Consider the following 19,385-nt stretch of genomic DNA (forward strand, 5'->3'; position numbering starts at 1 on the left):
ATACTGTTTAATAATTTTATGATATCAAAGCTAGCCACTTTCACTTAACTTTTTCATATCCGTCCTTTTGTCCATATTTGAACTAAGGCTGTAAAGTGGTCAAAATCTGAATGGTTCTGGAGTTTAGCATGTTATTGTTTGGTGAATGCTACTTGATAGAATGAGCAACCATTCCTTTCATCATTTTGACAAATGAGTGTAGGCTAATGGAATGACAATTGGCAGATTAAATTTCTCCTGTTTGTTATGAATTTGGTATACTTGGGAAATAAATCTATTTTTCCAAATAGATGACTCAGCTGTCACTAGAACAATTTGGGTAGAGGTATGACTAATTCTAGATTAGTCTTCAGTATTCAGTGTTCATTTAGGTTGAAGCTTTTTAATGAATGCAGTGCACTCAGCAGTTTCTTTAAGTGGAGTGAATCAAATTGTCTGAGGACCAATCTCTTTAATTGCATTCTCTGAATTTGTTTATGCATGCAAAGCTCTGCCATATTTATGGATGGAGATGTTTATGGAAACTTTTTGATTCTGTCTGGAATTGGCAAGTCTATAGAGCTGTGATCTAATGGCTGACAATACAGTCCACCATTAGATGAGCTCTATTCAAAGCTTGGTGATTTTACATTTTAGCGTACATGTAGTTGCTATTTTACATGACCAAACTGTTAATATATGGACCTATACTGAAGTATGCCACAAAGTTGAAAGTCCTGTTTTAACTGTTTAAAAATTTAATGTTGCAGCTGCTTTAATGTTTGAGGATTTTGGTTGAATGAAAAATCATTGAGTTTTTCAACTACTCTTCATTCAGAATTTAAAATACTGTAAGTGTTTGGGTAAAGTGTTACTACTGTAAAGGAATCAAACTTTAATTTGTGCAAAACTAAATAATTATGACTGCATGTTGAATAAGCTGAAATTTTGTGTAATCAGTTTCCATCATTAAAATTATAGGAAAACGGAGTTATTAATCATTATTTTGTGATTCAATCTTCAACTTTCAGAGGTCTTTTTCAACAAAATTGAAACAATTATTCACATTTATAATATAACTGCTTCAAATCTGAATTATCTATAATGATGAATAATAAATTAATGAATCATTTAATATTTCATAGGGCTCGTGCCATTCGATTTCGACAAGAGAACAATGAAGCAGTTGGTGGCTTCTTCTCGCAGATTGGTGAACTGTATACAGTGCATCACCTATGGGGTAAGTAGGATCAGTTAGTTACTGCATTCACGTTTCTTTACATTTTTCTGACTAGTTATGGCTTCTAATGATTATTGAATATGTTTGAACTGTGAGAATTTCTGGTCAAGATAGCACCGAGTTGCAGTCACCATCAAGGTTGTGGCTCAGGTTTTGTGGCTTTTTAGGTTTGTTGGGATGGTTTTAGGGACGGAGAGGAGAGTTAGTGGTCAGACTAGGTTTTAGGGAAAGGGATGTGGGAGAGTTAAAGGTCGGGCCAGAATCTAGGCCATCGCTCTGCATTTGAAGGCCAGTGATAAGTGATGAAGGACGTCTGTGGATGGGTGCCAGGCTGGAAGACCAGAGATGGCTGGTGGCCCGCTCCCCCAATCAGTAAATTGTCATCAGCTTCTAGGATCAGAATATCATATGGACAGTAGGCAGAACGGCTGTTGACCCCTATGTATGCAAGCCAGTGAGAATGGAATTCAAGCCCTAGTGTTTAGGGTCCCAGTTATCAGAGAGTCTGGATCTCAGGTTCCTCATTGATTGTCATCAGCGAGTCCTGGGATTGTCACCAAAGATTGAAGCTTGAAGGTTGATTGGAAGTTTGGAAGACCAGAAATCGAGACCCAATGGCCAAAGCCCTGGGTCTGTGAGGCTGACTCTGTTAGGGAAGTTGAAGGCTCAGTGTCTGCGAGTCTGCTTGAGTCCTGGAGACAGCCTGTCCTGGGGTTAGAGGACTGTATGCGTGGGTGGGAGAGAGAGAGAAACGGAGTTTAGTTTGCTATTGTTTTGTTGCTATTCTGTAAAGTTGTTGGTGCTGGACTGTGTGGCAACACTTCAGGGCTGCTCCCAACACGTTCTTAGGTTGTGTTGATTGTTAACGTGAATGATGCATTTGAATGTGTGTTTCAATGTACATGTGAAGATAAATAAAAAGAATGTTAATTTTAATAAGAAGAAAGGGTTTTGCTTATTACTGATAAGTGATTACAGCTTGAGAGTTACCTACAAAAATTTACTGAGATTATTGGCTGGGATAACAAACATACCCCTGAAATTGTGAATTTTCCTATCATTCTTATTTTTTTATTTGGATCAAGAGCACAGCAAACAAAATAAATGCTGTCATTTATTTACATTAGGCTTTAGATACATGTGATGAATTAAAAATATAGGTGGTTTTCAGCTTGGTTGCAGTTGAATGAAATAAATAATTGTGCAAGGTAACTAGAAAGCAATGCATTAATTTTATTTACTGTATTGTTAATGAAGTTTTCAGATAGAGCATTAGTAGAAAAAGGATAGAGGTGCTAAGCAGCAAAGATAATGTAGAATATGCAAGTGATAATCCCCTGACTATTCAGAAATCAAGATGTATTTGGTACCTGTTATTTGCCAGAGCTAACAAAAGAGCTGAAGAAATTACTACTGACACCATCCACCCTACCAGTCACCTATTCACCAAATTGCCGTCAGGGAGATGCTACAAGTGCATCACCACCAGGATCACACGTCATCTTTCCTGTATCTAACCAGCTTCTCAACAAAACTCAGAGGTTTAATACCCTAACTATCCCCGCACAACATCTGTTAAATGGACTTTCCTGCTCTCCTTGTTCTGTTGATAATTATTGAATCTGTTCATATGTTCACATTTATTTGATTATTGATATTGTGTATGTGACTGTTCTGCTAATTGTTGATTGCTCTTGGCTATTTGCACTATTGTCTTGTAAGTTGTTGGTTCCTTCTGTATTGTCTGTTATGGTATTGTCCTGTGTTTTATGTTTGGCGCTGAAGCACGATCAATTCTGGTATGTTTTACATACTCGCAGTAATATGATTCTAATTCTGACAAGCTAGGTGCTGATTACTGCATTCCCTTTCATTTGCTGTGGCCCTTTATGTTAAGAGTTTGGGCATCAGTACATGGTGTGCCGAGGTTCCAAGCTTCCTTCAAGCTCACTTGATTCTGTTTTCTATCCTCCTTTGAAACTTACCAGGTTTACTGGAAAATTTATGCTACTCTTCTGTAAAATCTTCTTAAACTTTTTTACAAGTATGTTAGAATATTAATGCAGTAACATTCAATATTCTGGAAAATCTGTTTGTCACCATCATAGTCCTGAGAGTGCTGAATTAGTGGGATTTTTCTTTAATGTGTTAATACTTTGCCTTACATTTCTCAAAGGAAGTGCACTTCATTTAGAATCACTTGTACAATTTTATTATGGAGGTTGTTATTCAAAGAGAATGGGTGTTCAAAGTTTCTAGCATTTAATTCATAGGAAGCCTTGGGTTTAAAAATCGTATTTTTTAATATCAGTACAGTTAATTGGTGGAAATTACGAGCTGCTGCATAGTTTAATAAGTCACTTTCTCATGAATGGATGAGCTTTATCTGCTGTGGATTTAATCTGACACAACTTGACTTCTTGAATTATGAGCTCCTGGCAAAAATTGTGGAGAAATAGGGAAAATCATATTACAGCTATCAGATTTTGTTGCAAAATAAAAAGTGAACTCTATTAATCTCTACATAATATGAAATAAAACTCCAGTAACAATGATAGAAATTACAGAAATACAGCTAAATGGCAAGAAAATAGAGAATTGCCAAAAAAATGAGATGGCATTATTCAAATAGGAAAGAAATGAAGTAGTTCTCCTGCAATATTTTAGATTGTACAATCAACTTTAAATTAACAACTTGGGGAAAAAACCTAAAGAAAACTGAAAGCTGAAATTGAGTAAAAGGTGGTCCATGGCAGGTAAGGCAGGAAGGAGAAAATGAGATAATTGAGGAGTGTAAGAAATGCAAGAGAACATTTAAGGAAACATGTTAAGGAGAACAAAAGAAGGCATGAAGTTGCTCTAGCAGACGAGGTGAAGGAGAATCTCAAGGGCTTTTATGGATATTAAGAACAAAAGGATAACATGGGAAAAACTAGTGCTCCGCAGCGTGGTCTTCGATGCATGGAGCCGAAAGAAATGGGGAAGATCTAAAATGTGATTTTTTTTTTTTGCATCTGTATTTACTCAGGAGACGGACACATACTCTATAGAAGAGAGGCAAAGCAGCAGTGAGGCCATGGACCATGTATAGATTACATCGGAGGAGGTAGAAACACAGAATACCTATAGCACAATACAGGCCCTTCGCCCCACAAAGTTGTGCCAAACATGTCTTTACCTTAGAACTTACCTAGGGTTACCCATAGCCGTCTATTTTTCTGAGCTCCATATACCTGTCCGGGAGTCTCTTAAAAGACCCTATCGTATCCGCCTCCACTACCATTGCCAGCAGCCCATTCCATGCACTCGCCACTCTCTGCGTAGCTATTTCAGCCCTGGGAAAAAAACCTCTGACTATCCACATGATCAGTGCCTCTCATCATCTTGTACACCTCTATCAGGTCACCTCTCATCCTCCGTCGCTCCAAAGAAGAACACCGAGTTCACACAGTCTATTCTCATAAGGCATGCTCCCCAATCCAGGCAACATCTTTGTAAACTCCTCTGCATCCTTTCTATGGTGTCCACATCCTTCCTATAGTGAGGCGATCAGACCTGAGCACAGTACTCCAAGTGGGGTGTGACCAGGGTCCTACATAGCTGCAACATTACCTCTCGGCTCCTAAACTCAGTCCCATGGTTGATGAAGGCCAATGCACCGTATGCTTTCTTAACCACAGAGTCAACCTGCGCAGCAGCTTTGAATGTCCTATGAACTCGGACCTCAAGATTACTCTGATCCTCCACACTGCCAAGAGTCTTACCATTAATACTATATTCTGCCATCATATTTGACCTACCAAACTTATCTGGGTTGAAATCCATCTGCCACTTCTCAGCCCAGTTTTGCATCCTATCACTGTCCCACTGTAACCTCTGACAGCCCTCCACACTATCCACAACACCCCCAACCTTTGTGTTATCAGCAAATTTACTAACCCATCCCTCCATTTTCTCATCCAGGTCATTTATAAAAATCACGAAGAGTAGGGGTCCCAGAACAGATCCCTGAGACACACCACTGGTCACTGACCTCCATGCAGACAGAATATGACCCGTCTACAACCACTTTTTGCCTTATGTGGGCAAGACAGCTCTGGATCCATAAAACAATGTCCCCTTGGATCCCATGCCTCCTTACTTTCTCAATAAGCCTTGCATGGTGTACCTTGTCAAAAGCCTTGCTGAAATCCATATACACTACGTCGACTGCTCTACCTTCATCAATGTGTATAGTCACATCCTCAAAAAATTCACTCAGGCTTGTAATGCATGACCTGTCTTTGACAAAGCTATGCTGACTATTCCTAATCATATTATGCCTCTCCAAATATTCATAAATCCTGCCTCTCAGGATCTTCTCCATCAACACCCTAACCACTGAAGTAAGACTCACTGGTCTATTAAGTTCCTGGGCTATCTCTACTCCATCTCTTGAATAATGAAACAACATCCTCAACCCTCCAATCCTCCGGAACCTCTCCCGTCCCCATTGATGATGCAAAGATCATTGCCAAAGGCTCAGCAATCTCCTCCCTCGCCTCCCACAGTAGCCTGGGGTACATCTCGTCCCATCCCGGTGGCTTATCCAACTTGAGCTTTCCAAAATCTCTAACACACCCTCTTTCTTAATATCTACATGCTCAAGCTTTTCAACCCGCTGTAAGTCATCCCTACAATTGCCAAGATCCTTTTCCATAGCGAATACAGAAGCAAAGTACTCATTAAGTACCTCTGCTATCTCCTCCAGTTCCATACACACTTTTCCACTGTCACATTTGATTGGTCTTAATCTCTCACATCTTATCATCTTGCTCTTCACATACCTGTAAAATGCCTTGGGGTTTTCCTTAATCCTGTCCTCCACTCCAAGGCCTTCTCATGGCCCCTTCTGGCTTTTCTGATTTCTTTCTTAAGCTCCTTCCTGCTAGCCTTGTAATCTTCTAGATCTCCATCATTACCTAGATTTTTGAACCTTTTGTAAGCTCTTCATTTCTTCTTGACTAGACTTACAACAGCCTTTGTACACCAAGGTTCCTACACCCTACCATCCTTTCCCTGTCTCATTGTAACGTACCTATGCAGAACTCCACGTAAATATCCCCTGAACATTTGCCACATTTCTTCTGTACATTTCCCTGAGAACATCTGTTCTCAATTTATGCTTCCAAGTTCCTGCCTGATAGCCTCATATTTCCCCTTAATCCAATTAAACGCTTTCCTAACTTGTCTATTCCTATCCCTCTCCAATGCTAGGGTAAAAGAGATAGAATTGTGATCACTATCTCCAAAATGCTCTCCCACTGAAAGATCGGACACTTGACCAGGTTCATTTCCCAATACCAGATCAAGTACAGCCTCTCCTCTTGTAGGCTTATCTCCATATTGTGTCATGAAACTTTCCTGAACACACCTAACAAAGTCCACTCCATTGAAACCCCTCACTCTAGGGACATGCCTATCGACATTTGGGAAATTAAAATCTCCCACCACGACAACTCTGTTATTATTACACCTTTCTAGAATCTGTCTCCCTATCTGCTCCTCGATGTTCCTGTTACTATCAGGTGGTGTATTTTTTTAAAAAAACACCCAGTAGTGTTATTGACCCCTTCCTGTTCCTAACTTCCACCCACAGAGACTCCGTAGATTATCCCTCCATGTCTTCCTCCTTTTCTGTAGCCGTGACACTATCAATGATCAACAGTGCCACACCCCCACCTCTTTTGCCTCCCTCCCTGTCCTTTCTGAAACATCTAAAGCTTGGCACTCAAAGTAACCATTTCTGCCCTGAGCCATCCAAGTCACTGTAATGGCCACAACATCATAGCTCCAAGTACTGATCCGCCCTCTAATCTCATCCATTTTGTTCATAGTACTCCTTGCATTAAAATAGACGCATCTCAAACCATCGGTCTGAGTGCATTCCTTCTCTTATCACCTGCCTATCCTCCTTCTCGCACTGTCTCCAAGCTTTCTCTATTTGTGGACCAACTGTCTCTTCCTCCGTCTCTTCAGTTCAGTTCTCACCCCCTAGCAATTCTAGTTTAAACTCTCCCCAATATCCTTAGCAAACCTCCCCGCCAGGATATTGGTCCCCCTAGGATTCAATGCAACCTGTCCTTTTTGTACAGGTCACTCCTGCCCCAAAAGAGGTCCCAATGATCCAGAAATCTGAATCCCTGCCCCCTGCTCCAATCCCTCAGCCATGCATTGCCCCCATCTCACTCTATTCCTATACTCACTGTCACGTGGCATAGGCAGTAATCCCAAGGTGACTATCTTTGTGGACCTGCGTTTCAACTTCTTTCCTAACTCTCTGTAGTCTGCTTTCAGGACCCTCTCCCTTTTCCTGCCTATGTCGTTTGTATCAATATGTATTTACCCTAATAGGTATGTACTGTCTTGAGGAAAATTACGGTGGATAAGTCCCCAGGGCCTGATAATTTGTTCCCTTAGACCCTGTGGGAGGCTAGTGCAGAAATTGCAGGACCCCTAGCAGAAATATTTAAAATGCCCTTAGCCATGGTTGAGGTGCTAGAGGATTGGAGGATAGCTAATGTTGTTCCATTGTTTTAGAAAGGCTCCAAGAATAAGCCAGGAAATTATTGGCTGGTGAGCCTGCCATCAATAGTAGGTAAATTATTCTAAGGGACTGAATATATAAATATTTGGATGGACAAGCACTGGTTAACATTCTAAGTAAATTTATTATCAAAGTAAATTTATGTCACCATATACAACCCTGAGATTAATTTTCAAGCAGGTATTCCCAGTAAATACAAAGAAATCAATGAAAAGCTACACACAATGAGACAAGCAACTAGTGTGCAAAAGACAACTATGCAAATACAAAACAGAAAAAAAAATCATAAATAAATAAGCAGTAATTATCGAGAACTTGAGATGAAGAGTCCTTGAAAGTGAGCCCATAGGTTATGGGAACAATTCAGTGTTGGGGTGAGTGAAGTTATCCCCTCTGGTTCAAGGACCTTATGGTTCAGGGGTAATAATTGTTCTTGAAACTGGTGCTTTGGATCCTGGGTCCTAAGGCTCCTTTACCTCCTCCCTGCTGGCAGCAGTGAGAAGAGAATATGGCTTGGATGGTGGAGGTCCTTGATGGATGCTGCTTTTCTGTGACAGCACTCCTCGTAGATGTGCTCAGTGGTGGGGAGGGTTTCACCCGTGATGACTGGGTTGTATGTACTATTTTCGTAGGCTTTTCCATTCAAGGGAATTGGTGTTTTCATGACAGGCTGTGATGCAACCAGTCAGTATATTATCCACTGCACATCTGAAGTAATAGCAAGTCATTTAATGTGTCTCTCCACCTCTGACCCCCTGATGAGAACTGGTTCATGGAGCTCTGGTTTCCTCCTCCTGAAGTCAATATTCAGCTCCTTGGTCTTGCTGACACCATTCAGACAGATTTTCAATCTCCCTCCTATATGCTGATTCATCACCACCTTCGATTCGGCCAATGACAGTGGTATCATCAGAAAACAAACATGGCATTAAAGGTGTGCTTAGCCTCACGGACACACGTGTAAGGCGAGTACAGCAGGGGGCTAAGCATACAGTTTTCTGATGTACCTGTGCTGATGGAGATTGTGGAAGAGATGTTGTTGCCAATCTGAACTGACTGGGGTCTTCAAGTGAGGAAATCATTTGAGGTCTGGGTCTTGGGGGTTATTGGTTAGTTGTGAGGTGATGATAGTATTGAAAGCTGAACTGTAGTCAATGAAGAGAATCCCAATGTATGCATCGTCACTGTCCAGATGTTCAACGATTGAGCGAAGAGCCAATGAAGTGGCATTTTCTGTTGACACTAGGCAAATTGGAGAATCTCCACGTTGCAGGAATTGATATGTTTCATCACCATGATTCTGTCTAAAACTCACTAATGCTAAATTAGCAAGCTGTGCTGTCACTTGAATGTAAAGGCCCAGTCAAGCTTGCTTTTAAGTTGAATGAAATTTTAGAATGCAATCACGGTTTTGTCTTTGAGCATCAAGCAGTCAAGTGAGACATTAAGAACCTCAAATACTGAATTCTTCAATGAGAATTGCCAGCCAACTACACACTACGTCAGCAAAGACTGAGTCTGTGATTATGCAGAAGTTGTACACATGGGAAAAAAAGTTACTTAATGCATTAAGAAACTGAGCCATGTAGAGCACAGAAGTCCGATCAATGCTGGCCTTTTTGTTCTCAGTCAGATGTTCGTGTGTAATTACAGTTTGCTTCATTGTTTCTTGGTTAAGATGGAAAATAATCGGCCAGAATTAACAATTATGCCACAGTGCATGCTGCATTTAATGGGCTTATGTCAGTTATATTCAGGAATCCTGCTATGCACTTTTTCTACAAATTATGTGGTTTCACCTATGGCAAATGCCCAATTGTGAAAGGACAGCAAACATAAAGTCAGAGTCTTCACAATTGCAGTTCATAAGGGGAGTTGGGGAGAGGGAAATTGTTTTACAAATCTGGAGGACAAAATGGCAATTTTTATTTGTAATTTCATCTTCACACTTGTGTTTTGAAGTAATCCATCCGACAAAGGATTCTATTTTCATGCTTGTAAAGTTATCCAGGTTACTGGACAGATAGTGAAAAATATAAACAAAAATGTTATGTAATGGAAGTATTTCACTTATGTTGTGGATAGCCCTTCAGCTCCATTTGTCCATGCTGACAATGTGGCCGACCTAAGAAAGACTCATTTGTCATGTTTGGCCCATATCTCTCTCAGCCTTTCATATACATGTACCTGTGGTAGCAGGTAAAATTGTCAATTTACTAAGAGATCTGTTTTAAAAATACTGATCTAAAGGGATGACCAACTATAATTGACAACTTAGAGTAGATGATATTTCAGTTGATTTTTAACATTTGGTTTTAATGGCTTAGTTATATTAAATATAAGTAATATAAACCTAACTTTATTTCTTGTGCTTTGTGCGTTTTAAAGCTTATAAAGATTTGCAGTCAAGAGATGAAACACGAAATTCAGCATGGCAGAAATCTGGCTGGGATGAATGTGTATACTACACAGGTATTTTTAGTCTAAAATTTGTGTTCTGTAACGGTTGAAGTAAAGCTACATAGATCAATAATATTTAGTCTTCAATATCCAAGCATGGTAGAATGAGCTTTTATATCTTGTATCAGAAAGAAGAAAATGTAATTGATTTTTATAGTTTACAGGTGTCCCCTGCTTTACAAATGTTTGCTTTACGCCACTTCGCTTTTACAAAAGACCTTCATTAGTTAACCTGTTTTCGCATTACAAAGAGGATTTTCACTTTTACGAAAGTGTTTCCCATATAAATTAATGGTTCTTCACTTTACACCATTTTGGCTTAAGAAAAGTTTCATAAGAACGCTCTACCTTTGTAAAGCATTTGTATTAGCATTCAAATGTGGAGAATACCTTTTCACTTTTCAGTATTTCACCCGTAGAACCACATCAGTGTCATTCAGCAAAATTATTTCTGCAGTATTCAGCACACAAAAATTAAATGTGACAATGTCGGGCATCTTTTGTGGCTGGCATTCAGTTTGCAGCAGAATTCCATTTCAGTGTAACTGACCATCTTTGAAAAGGCCTAGATGGAGTGGATGTGTGAGAGTTTAGGACTACAGGGCATAGCCTCAGATTGGAGGGACATCCATCTAGAACAGAGATGAGGTTGAATTTCTTTAGCCAGAGAGTAGTGAATCTGTGGAATTCATTGCCACAGAAGGCTGTGAAGACAAAGTTACTGAGTATATTTAAAATGGAGGTTGATGGGTTCTTGATTATTCAGGGTGTCAAAGGCTACGATGAGAAGGCAGGAGAATGGGATACACCTCCTGTGCTCCTTGATGTGGGTTTCTACCGTGCAACCCATGTGGCCGATGTATACTGTTTCACTTTCACAAGGTTCTGAGTCCCAGGTCATCTTTGACCCACATAAGCTGTGATTTGAGCTTCCTTAGAGCTTGTGAGTGGTATTATCCGGTATTTCTTCAGGATCCTGACGATCCTTCTGGAAACTGTGGAAACATAGGAAAGACAGGAGGTAGCAATGTTTGGGTTATGCGGAGAAATTGGTGGTAGCAGAACATCGCATTCGCAATGGCCATATGATTGACTTCAACGGCACAAAACTACTGTGCTGTGCCAATGGCTTTTGGGACTGCCTGGTGAAGGAAGCCATTGAAATAAAACTAGAGGAAAAGAATATTAACAAAGATGAAGGTCTCGCTCTAAGTAAGAACTGGATTTCAATTGTAAACAGGATGGCAGAGCAGAAACCCAATTGGATGAGGATTAACCGATCAGGAGGGACAGACGATGGGGGTATAAACACCACCAGACTAGACATGCCCAGGCATCAAACTTGATGAAGATGGCAGAGTTTTGTCATTGAAACGTCAGATAAAATTGATATTTGTACCCGGCTGGAAGCCAGAGAAGAGTTTATTCGTCTTTTATGCTGGCAAAGCACTAGATCCTTATCATTGTTTTTGACTTTCTTTTCTGATAGAACACTACCTTATAGCATATTTGTATGAGTAAATATTTTTAATATATACATATATTCACAAAACCTATATGAAGTATAGTTGTGTGAACAATAAAATAGCTGAAATTTTTCATGTGCAGTGCTGGTATGGATTTTGTTTGGAATTATCCAGTTGATTCTTTGAGGAAAATATTTGCATTTTCTGTTAAATGTTTGCTTACTGAATATAAATACAAATGATTTAAAATTAAAGGTTAATAAAGAGCTGGCAGCTTGCATTATTTGCATTTTGATCCATCAATTTTTGCTATCAAGTAAAGTGTGTATTTTAAATGTATGCATGAGTTATACATTGTTTCCTCTCCACAGTGCCACTCATTCAGCGGATGGATTCCAGGATTATGATCCCACTGAAAATTTCACCACTTCAGTAGAGCTCAACTAGGAACATCTTGCAAGAAAGTTAATAAGTTGTGTTTTGTCTTAATATATGAGGGAAGAATGAGCTTGTCAAGATTCAAAAGCATATTTTAACTTCTGGACCTTTTATCAAATTTACAGAAATATTTCTGAAGCTAACTCTGTTACCAACGGTAATATTTTATTTCCAAAGCACTAAAATTACACTGTTAGGTGTTTAAAATCTTGAATGCTTACCATATATTTTATTGTCTTATTTCAGTTTTGCTGCACTCCTTTACCTTCGGACAGTTTCATTAATGTTGGTGTGGTTTTTTTTATCTCATCTGTTCCACTTATTTTACTTAGTGGAATAGTTTTTGAAAAGTGTAAATTTAAGGTATTAATTCAGTCTTGTGTTCCATTGTGCAACATGGACAAATTATGCCTGATTCTTGGAAAAAATAAGCAAAGTTCCCAGCCCAAAACACTGATCCCCATTCAGTAAGATCTCAGAACATCACAATTTTTAACACTTAGTTAGGGAATTACTTTTTAAATCAAAATTAGTTTTTGTGAAGAAAGAATAGTACACCTGATGTTTATCTGATACAAATTCAACATAAAATGTTATAGTAGATTATTTTTGGGTTGCTTTCTACTGCTGTAGGTGGTGCATGTTAAATCACTGTACAAAATTTAAGCTTACAATGTCATTTTTTTAAACTGGTTTTGTCGTGTGCTTATTTTTTTAAATGGCACCATTATGTATAGTTTTTGGGATTTACAATAATTAAGGTAAATCTAATTAATGAAAGGAGTGAGTTTCGAGGTCATTGATCAACAGTCAGGCTACAACAGCCAATACACTCTTAAGACTGTAATAAACTTGATTTATGATATTTCTGTTTAAATTGGCTGCACATTTTGTAATATAAGCAAATGATGATGACAAATCAGATTAGTACACTGGTGCAGCTGATACAGCCACTGCCTCTTAGCTCTATCATCCTGAATTCAAAGCTGATTCCTGGAAACGTCTGTGAGAGGTTTGCATATTCTCTGTGATCAGACTGTTTTCCCACAGTGGCTTCATCCTATGCCCAAAAGATGGGCAGCTTGATAGGGTACTTGACTGCACTAAAGTACACTGGCGTGTGGAAGTGGGGGAGGTAGTGTTGAAGGAAATGTGGGAATAAAATGGGATTAGTGTACAAGTACTGTAAAAAAAATTCTTAGATATATAAAGCTAAGTTGCCTAAAATTTTTGCACAGAATTGTATATGTCAACACAAAGTGGAGAGTGAAGTGGGTACATTTGGGTGGGAGCAGAGGATATTGGGAATGGCAAGGGTAGAGTGCCACAGGAGGGGTGTAGGACAGGTGGCAAAGGAGGAGTACTGGGACAGGGGGTGGTGCAAGTACAGACACACACAGCTTTAGACACCAGGCAATGTTATTTGTTTATTGATCATTAGAGAATCTCTTTCTGGTGCTTCCTGCTCAACCCCTCTCCCTTCCCCTTTTTCCAGCTTTGAATCCCCTCTTCCTGCCCCCTTCTCTCTCTCAGTCCACAATAGAGACCTATATCAGAATCGGGTTTATAATCACTCACATATGTCATGAAATTTTTATTTTGTGCCAGCAGTATAATGCAATGCATAAACTTACTATCAATATTGTGAAAAAGTTTTAGACACCCTACACACACACACACACACACACACACACACACGTTTGTGAACCCTTTGCAATTACCTGGTTTTCTGCAATTACTCATAAAATGTGGTCTGATCTTCATCTAAGTCACAATAATAGATAAACACAATCTGCCGAAACTAATAACACACAATCAATTGTACTACTTCTGGTCAAAACTGAGTACACCATTTAAACAATCATAGTCCAGGTTCAAAAAAGTAAGTGTACCTCTGGAGTAATGCCTTCTACAAAATCTATTTGGAGTCAGATCTTCCAATCAATGAGATGAGATTTGCGGTGTGGGTTGTAGAGGTGCCCTGCCTTATATAAAAAACAGTTAGGTTACTGACAGAGCCTGGTCTCAAGAAAGATCTGTTTATTCCCGCCATGCTTTGATCAAAACAATTTTCAAAGGACTTTAGAAGAATTGTGGATATGATTGAAGCTGGAAAAAACTACAAAAGCATTTCTAAAGACCTGAGTGTTTATCAGCCACAGTAAGAGAAGTTGTCTACAAATGGAGGAAATACAGTACTGTTGCTGCTCTCCCTAGTAGTGGGCGTCCTGCAAAGATCACTCCAAAAGCACAATGTGCAATGGTGAAAGAAGTGAAAAAGAACCCAGGGGTAATAGTATAAGACCTGCAGAAATCTCTAGAACTTGCTAAAGTCTCTGTTTGTGTCACTATAAGAAAACCACTGAACAAGAATGGTGTTCATGGAAGGACAGCATGACTGCTCTCCCAAACAAAAAACCACTGCTGCACATCTCAAGTTTTCAAAAACCCACCTAGATGTTCCACAGCTCTTCTGGGACAATGTTCTTAGAGCAGATGAGACAAAAGTTGGAACTTTTTTGCAGAAATGCACACAGCTGTTTGGAAGAAAAAGGGCATTGCACACCAACAGTAAAACCTTATCCCAACTGTGAAGCATAGTGGAAGGAGCATCATGGTTTTGGGCTGTTTTGCTGAGGAAACAATGAATTCAAAATTGTAACGACATTTTACAGAAGAATGTCAGGATAGCATTCCATTGCCCGAAGCTTAATAGAAGATGGATGATGCAACAAGACAATGATCTGAAACACACAAATAAATCAACAGAATAGTTTAAGGAGAAGAAAAATTTGTGTTTTGGAATAGCCAAATCAGTGTCCAGACCTTAACCCATTTGAGATGTTGTAGTATGACCTGAAGAGGGCTTTTCATGCAAGATATCCCAGAGATATTGATGAACTGAAACAGTTTTGTATGGAGGAATGGTCTAAAATTTCTCCAGGCCAATGTGCAGGTCTGATCAGCTACAGGAAACAGCTGGTGGAGGTTATTGCTGCTGAAGGAGGTTTTACCAGTTATTAAAAACAAGGGTTCACATCCTTTTTCCACCCTGGACTGTGAATGATTAAACATTGTGTTAAACAATTTGCTCCAAGCCTTCCCTGCTGATACTCCCCAGCTCTTCCTGTCTGACATGATGACTACATTGGTGCTGCATTTTGCACCAATTCTGATCTCATCAATTTCATCAACTTTGCCTCCAACTTCCACCCTACTTTTAAATTCACTTAGTCCAATTATGACATCTTTGTTCCCTTTCCGAATCTGTTTCCATTTCTGGAGACAAACTGTTGACCAACATCTTTTATAAACCTACCAATTTCCACGGCTATCATGACTATACCTCTTCCCACCCTATCTCATGTAAAAATGCTATTCCTTTGTCTCTTATGCATCTGTTCTCAAGATGAGGCTGTCCTTTCCAGGATATCAGAGATGTCCTCCTCCTTCAAAGAACTAGGTTTCCTTTTTCCACACTGATGCTGCCCTCACCCACATCGCCTCCACTTTGCGGACATTCGCAATCTTTCTGCTGCCTTAACAAGTATAGAGCTTTCCCCTGTCTTCACCTAACACCCCATGAGCTTCCGCATCCAACACATCATCCTTTGCAACTTCTGCCATCTTCAACGGGTTCCTAACATCAAACACATCTTTACCTCTCTCCCCCAACACACTCCACTTTCAGAGATTGCCCCTTCCCTGATTCCCTTGTCCAATCGTCCCTCCCCACTGATCTCCTTCCTAGCACGTAACTCTGTAAGCTACTCCTCCCCAATCATCTGTTCCGTCACTTAAATTCAGGGCTCAAGTCTTTCCAAGTGAGGCAACATTTCACCTGTGAGTCTATTGTATTCAGTGCTCCCGATGCTGTCTCTTCATAATTGGTGAGACTCGACATAAATTGGGGGACCACTTTGGTCAAGCCCTCCACATCATCCACCAAAAGCAGAATTTCCAGTGGCTAACTACAGTATTTCAATTCCTATCCTTATTCCTGTTCTGATATGTCAGTCCATAATCCACTATGGGAAGTAGAAAACGGTGTTTTCTAAAGAAGGGAAGAGCATATACCGTAAATTCCGGTGTATACGCCGAGAATTTAGCCCTACATTTTGGTCCTAAAATTAGGGGGTCTGCTTATACAAAGGGTGCCAACTTTGGAAAAACGAATACACGCTGTTTTTGAGTCAAATTGATTCCACTGTCGACGCATAAATTGAATAGTTTAAACTCACATCTAGTGGCTGGAGCACGGATATCAAACCACCGGGGATGACTGCAATGACCGTATTTTCAGCTTTCAATGCTGCTTTTGTCTCACCTGACAAATGCGCTTTGAACACGTCCCACACAGGTAGCGACTTTTCCTTCCCGAAACCTTCGGGACGTCGACGTCACACCTCTTTAACCTACTCCAAGCAACCCGCTTCGTCCATCCAGCAGCGTTTTTGGACGTAAACAACACCCCACGGGAATTTTCTAAGCAATCTTTGTTTTTTGTCTCAACACAAGATCACGTCTATTCATATCGGGTGCATCAACTTCGCGAGGCTTTGAAATTTTCGCTGACCTCACGGTGTTTTTCGTCCCATTTCAACGCTTGAACTCGAATTATTTCTCTAGTAACAATGTCCAGTATCCAGACGATTGCTGGTGATTCACCCACTCTCAAACTTTTTCTTCCAGTTCTGGCCACTGGCATGTTTTCCCGCGGTTTGCACATTTCGTCTTTGGCATTTCCCTCAGCGTGTCCTCTGCCTTTCTCTCCACTCTCTCACTTGTTTCTCGTTTACACTAAACTTCTTAGCAGCTGCAGAATTATTCGTTCCTTTAGCAAATTCAACAACCTTCAGCTTGAAGCCAGCATCATATCGCATTCATTTTAATCTTTTGTACATGGCGGTCGCAAACTCAATACTGAGTACACGTGCTGATCCCACCACTCCGTGTTATGTTTTAACAAGATTACGATGGGCGTTAAATGGTTTCACGGGGGTTACATTTCTGAGGATTCTTTTCCATTGGAAACCTAATCCAAAATTTCCCTCCCTGATTTATTTATTAAGAATTCGCTTATAACACTCTACAATGTGTAGGCCTGTTTTCTTAGCAGGTACTGGTTCACAAAATTTCCAGGGTCCCGATCCGGCAAAGCTGAGTACCGGCACGTGAGATCTTGTGATCTTTTCTGGTTAAATCCAAAACCTCTACAAAAGGGATCGGCTTATACAAAGGTAACATGAAAAAGTCACTTTTTTAACCTTGAAAATGGGGGGTGGGGGGGGGGGTGGGGGTGGTCGGCTTATACTCCGGAATATACGGTATGTAACTTTTGTAAATGCATGTGAACAGGTAGAAATATGGGATGCCTATATGGAGTATTAATGAACTGTATTACTCAATGAATTTCAGCACAGATGAATTGCTGTGTTATATAACCTTAACAACCAAAGTAGTTATCAATCAGACTTTTCACATTGTTCATTGACCAACAGATCAAACAAGGAAGATAGTTAAATATATTTTATACTCAGATCTATTTCTTCCCTTCTTTGGTTTTTCACAGAAACTCAGATGGGAATTAACACACTGATATCTAGGCTGTGCTATTCTATCAATCACAGAAAGACTGAGTTGTTAAATTGAGTTAGCCTAGAAGATTAGCCTCAAAATCAAGTGAGATTTTTTTGGCGCAGAGCAGGGAAGAATTTTAAACTCAGAAACATGATTTGACTGCACATTAACAGTCAGATAAGGTTGTAACATTTTGCAGAATCAAGCCCTTTTAACCATTTTGGTATCAAGGACAGAAGCATTCCATTTAGAACAAATACTAACATTCACTTGCAAGAATTTGCAATCTGGGTATCTTTTTGTAAGTGTGGAATTCAAGTTATATTCTTGCTCACACAATGAATACTAAAGTGAAATAAAAAATAACATCTCTTCCCAGTCTATAAGGGAAGTAAGGGTTCATAAAGCCAGCATTTCTTGCTTGCTTCTAAATTGCCATGAGAAGGTACAATGAGCCGGCTTCTTGAACTACTCCAGTCCATGTGCTCCGGATAGTGTCAATCTGCTGTTAGGTGAGGAGGTCCAGCATCTTCAAAGTTCAAAGTAAATCTATTATCAACGTACATACATATATACATATACAACCTTGAGATTCATTTTCTTGTGGGCATACTCAATAAATCCATACAATAATAGCCATAACAGAATCAATGAAAGACTGCACCAACTTGGGTGTTCAGCCAGTGTGCAAAAGTCAACAAACATACGAAAAGAAAGAAATAATAGTAATAAATAAATAAGCAATAAACAGGAGATGAAGAGTTTTGAAAGTGAGTCCATAGGTTGTGGGAACACTTCAATGATGGGGTAACTGAAGTTGAGTGTATGTTATCTCCTTTGGTTCAAGAGGCTGATGGTTGAGGGGTAATAACTGTTCCTGAACTTGGTGATGTGAGTTCTGAAGCTCCTGTACCACCTTCTGATAGCAGCAGCGAGAAGAGAGCATGCTCTGGATGGTGGGGATCCCCGATGATGAATGCTGCTTTACTACGGCATTTCAGGTAGATGTGCTCAACGGTGAAGAGTGCTTGGCCCATGATGGACTGGACTGTGTCCACTACTTTTTGTAGGATTTTCCATTTAAGAGCGTTGGTGCTTTCATACCAGCATGTGATGCAGCCAGTCAATATATTCTGTACTACATATTTACAGAAGTTTGTCAAAGTTTTAGATGTCATGCCAAATCTTCGGGGACTTCTAAGTAAGTGGAGGTGCTGCTATGTTTTCTTTGTAATTGCACATGTGCTGGGCCCAGGACAGGTCCTCTGAAATGATAACATCAAAAAATTTAAAGTTACTGACCCTCTCCACCTCTGATCCTCCAATGAGGACTAGCTCATGAAATGCTTAAGTCAGTGATCAGTGTCCTGATCCTGATGACATTGAGTAAGAGATTGCTGTTATGGCACTACTCAGCCAGACTTTCAATCTCCCTCTTATAGGCTGATTCATCACCTTTGATTTGGCCCATGACAGTGGTGTCACAACAAACCTGAATATGGCATTGGAGCTGTGGTAAGTGTAAAGCAAATAGAGCAGGGGGCTAAGCACACAGGTTTGTGATGTGCTTGTGCTGATGGAGATCGTGGAGGAGATGTTGCCAATCCAAACTGACTGTAAGTGAGGAAATCAAGGA

The 19,385-nt window shown here is 39.9% G+C and overlaps 1 protein-coding gene across 1 annotated transcript in view; it reads left to right on the plus strand.

Annotated features, from left to right (window-relative positions):
* nipsnap2 (nipsnap homolog 2) overlaps positions 1-13,034 on the plus strand; it is a 37,990-nt gene extending 24,956 nt beyond the window's left edge. The window contains exons 8-10 of the mRNA XM_073053576.1: positions 1,125-1,219; positions 10,194-10,277; positions 12,103-13,034. Coding sequence (XP_072909677.1) covers positions 1,125-1,219; positions 10,194-10,277; positions 12,103-12,167 — 244 coding nt within the window. The 3' untranslated portion in view covers positions 12,168-13,034. The remainder of the gene's footprint in view (positions 1-1,124; positions 1,220-10,193; positions 10,278-12,102) is intronic.
* Positions 13,035-19,385: the final 6,351 nt, after the last annotated feature.

This window comes from Hemitrygon akajei, chromosome 8, assembly GCF_048418815.1.
Source record: "Hemitrygon akajei chromosome 8, sHemAka1.3, whole genome shotgun sequence".
Taxonomy (NCBI): domain Eukaryota; kingdom Metazoa; phylum Chordata; class Chondrichthyes; order Myliobatiformes; family Dasyatidae; genus Hemitrygon; species Hemitrygon akajei.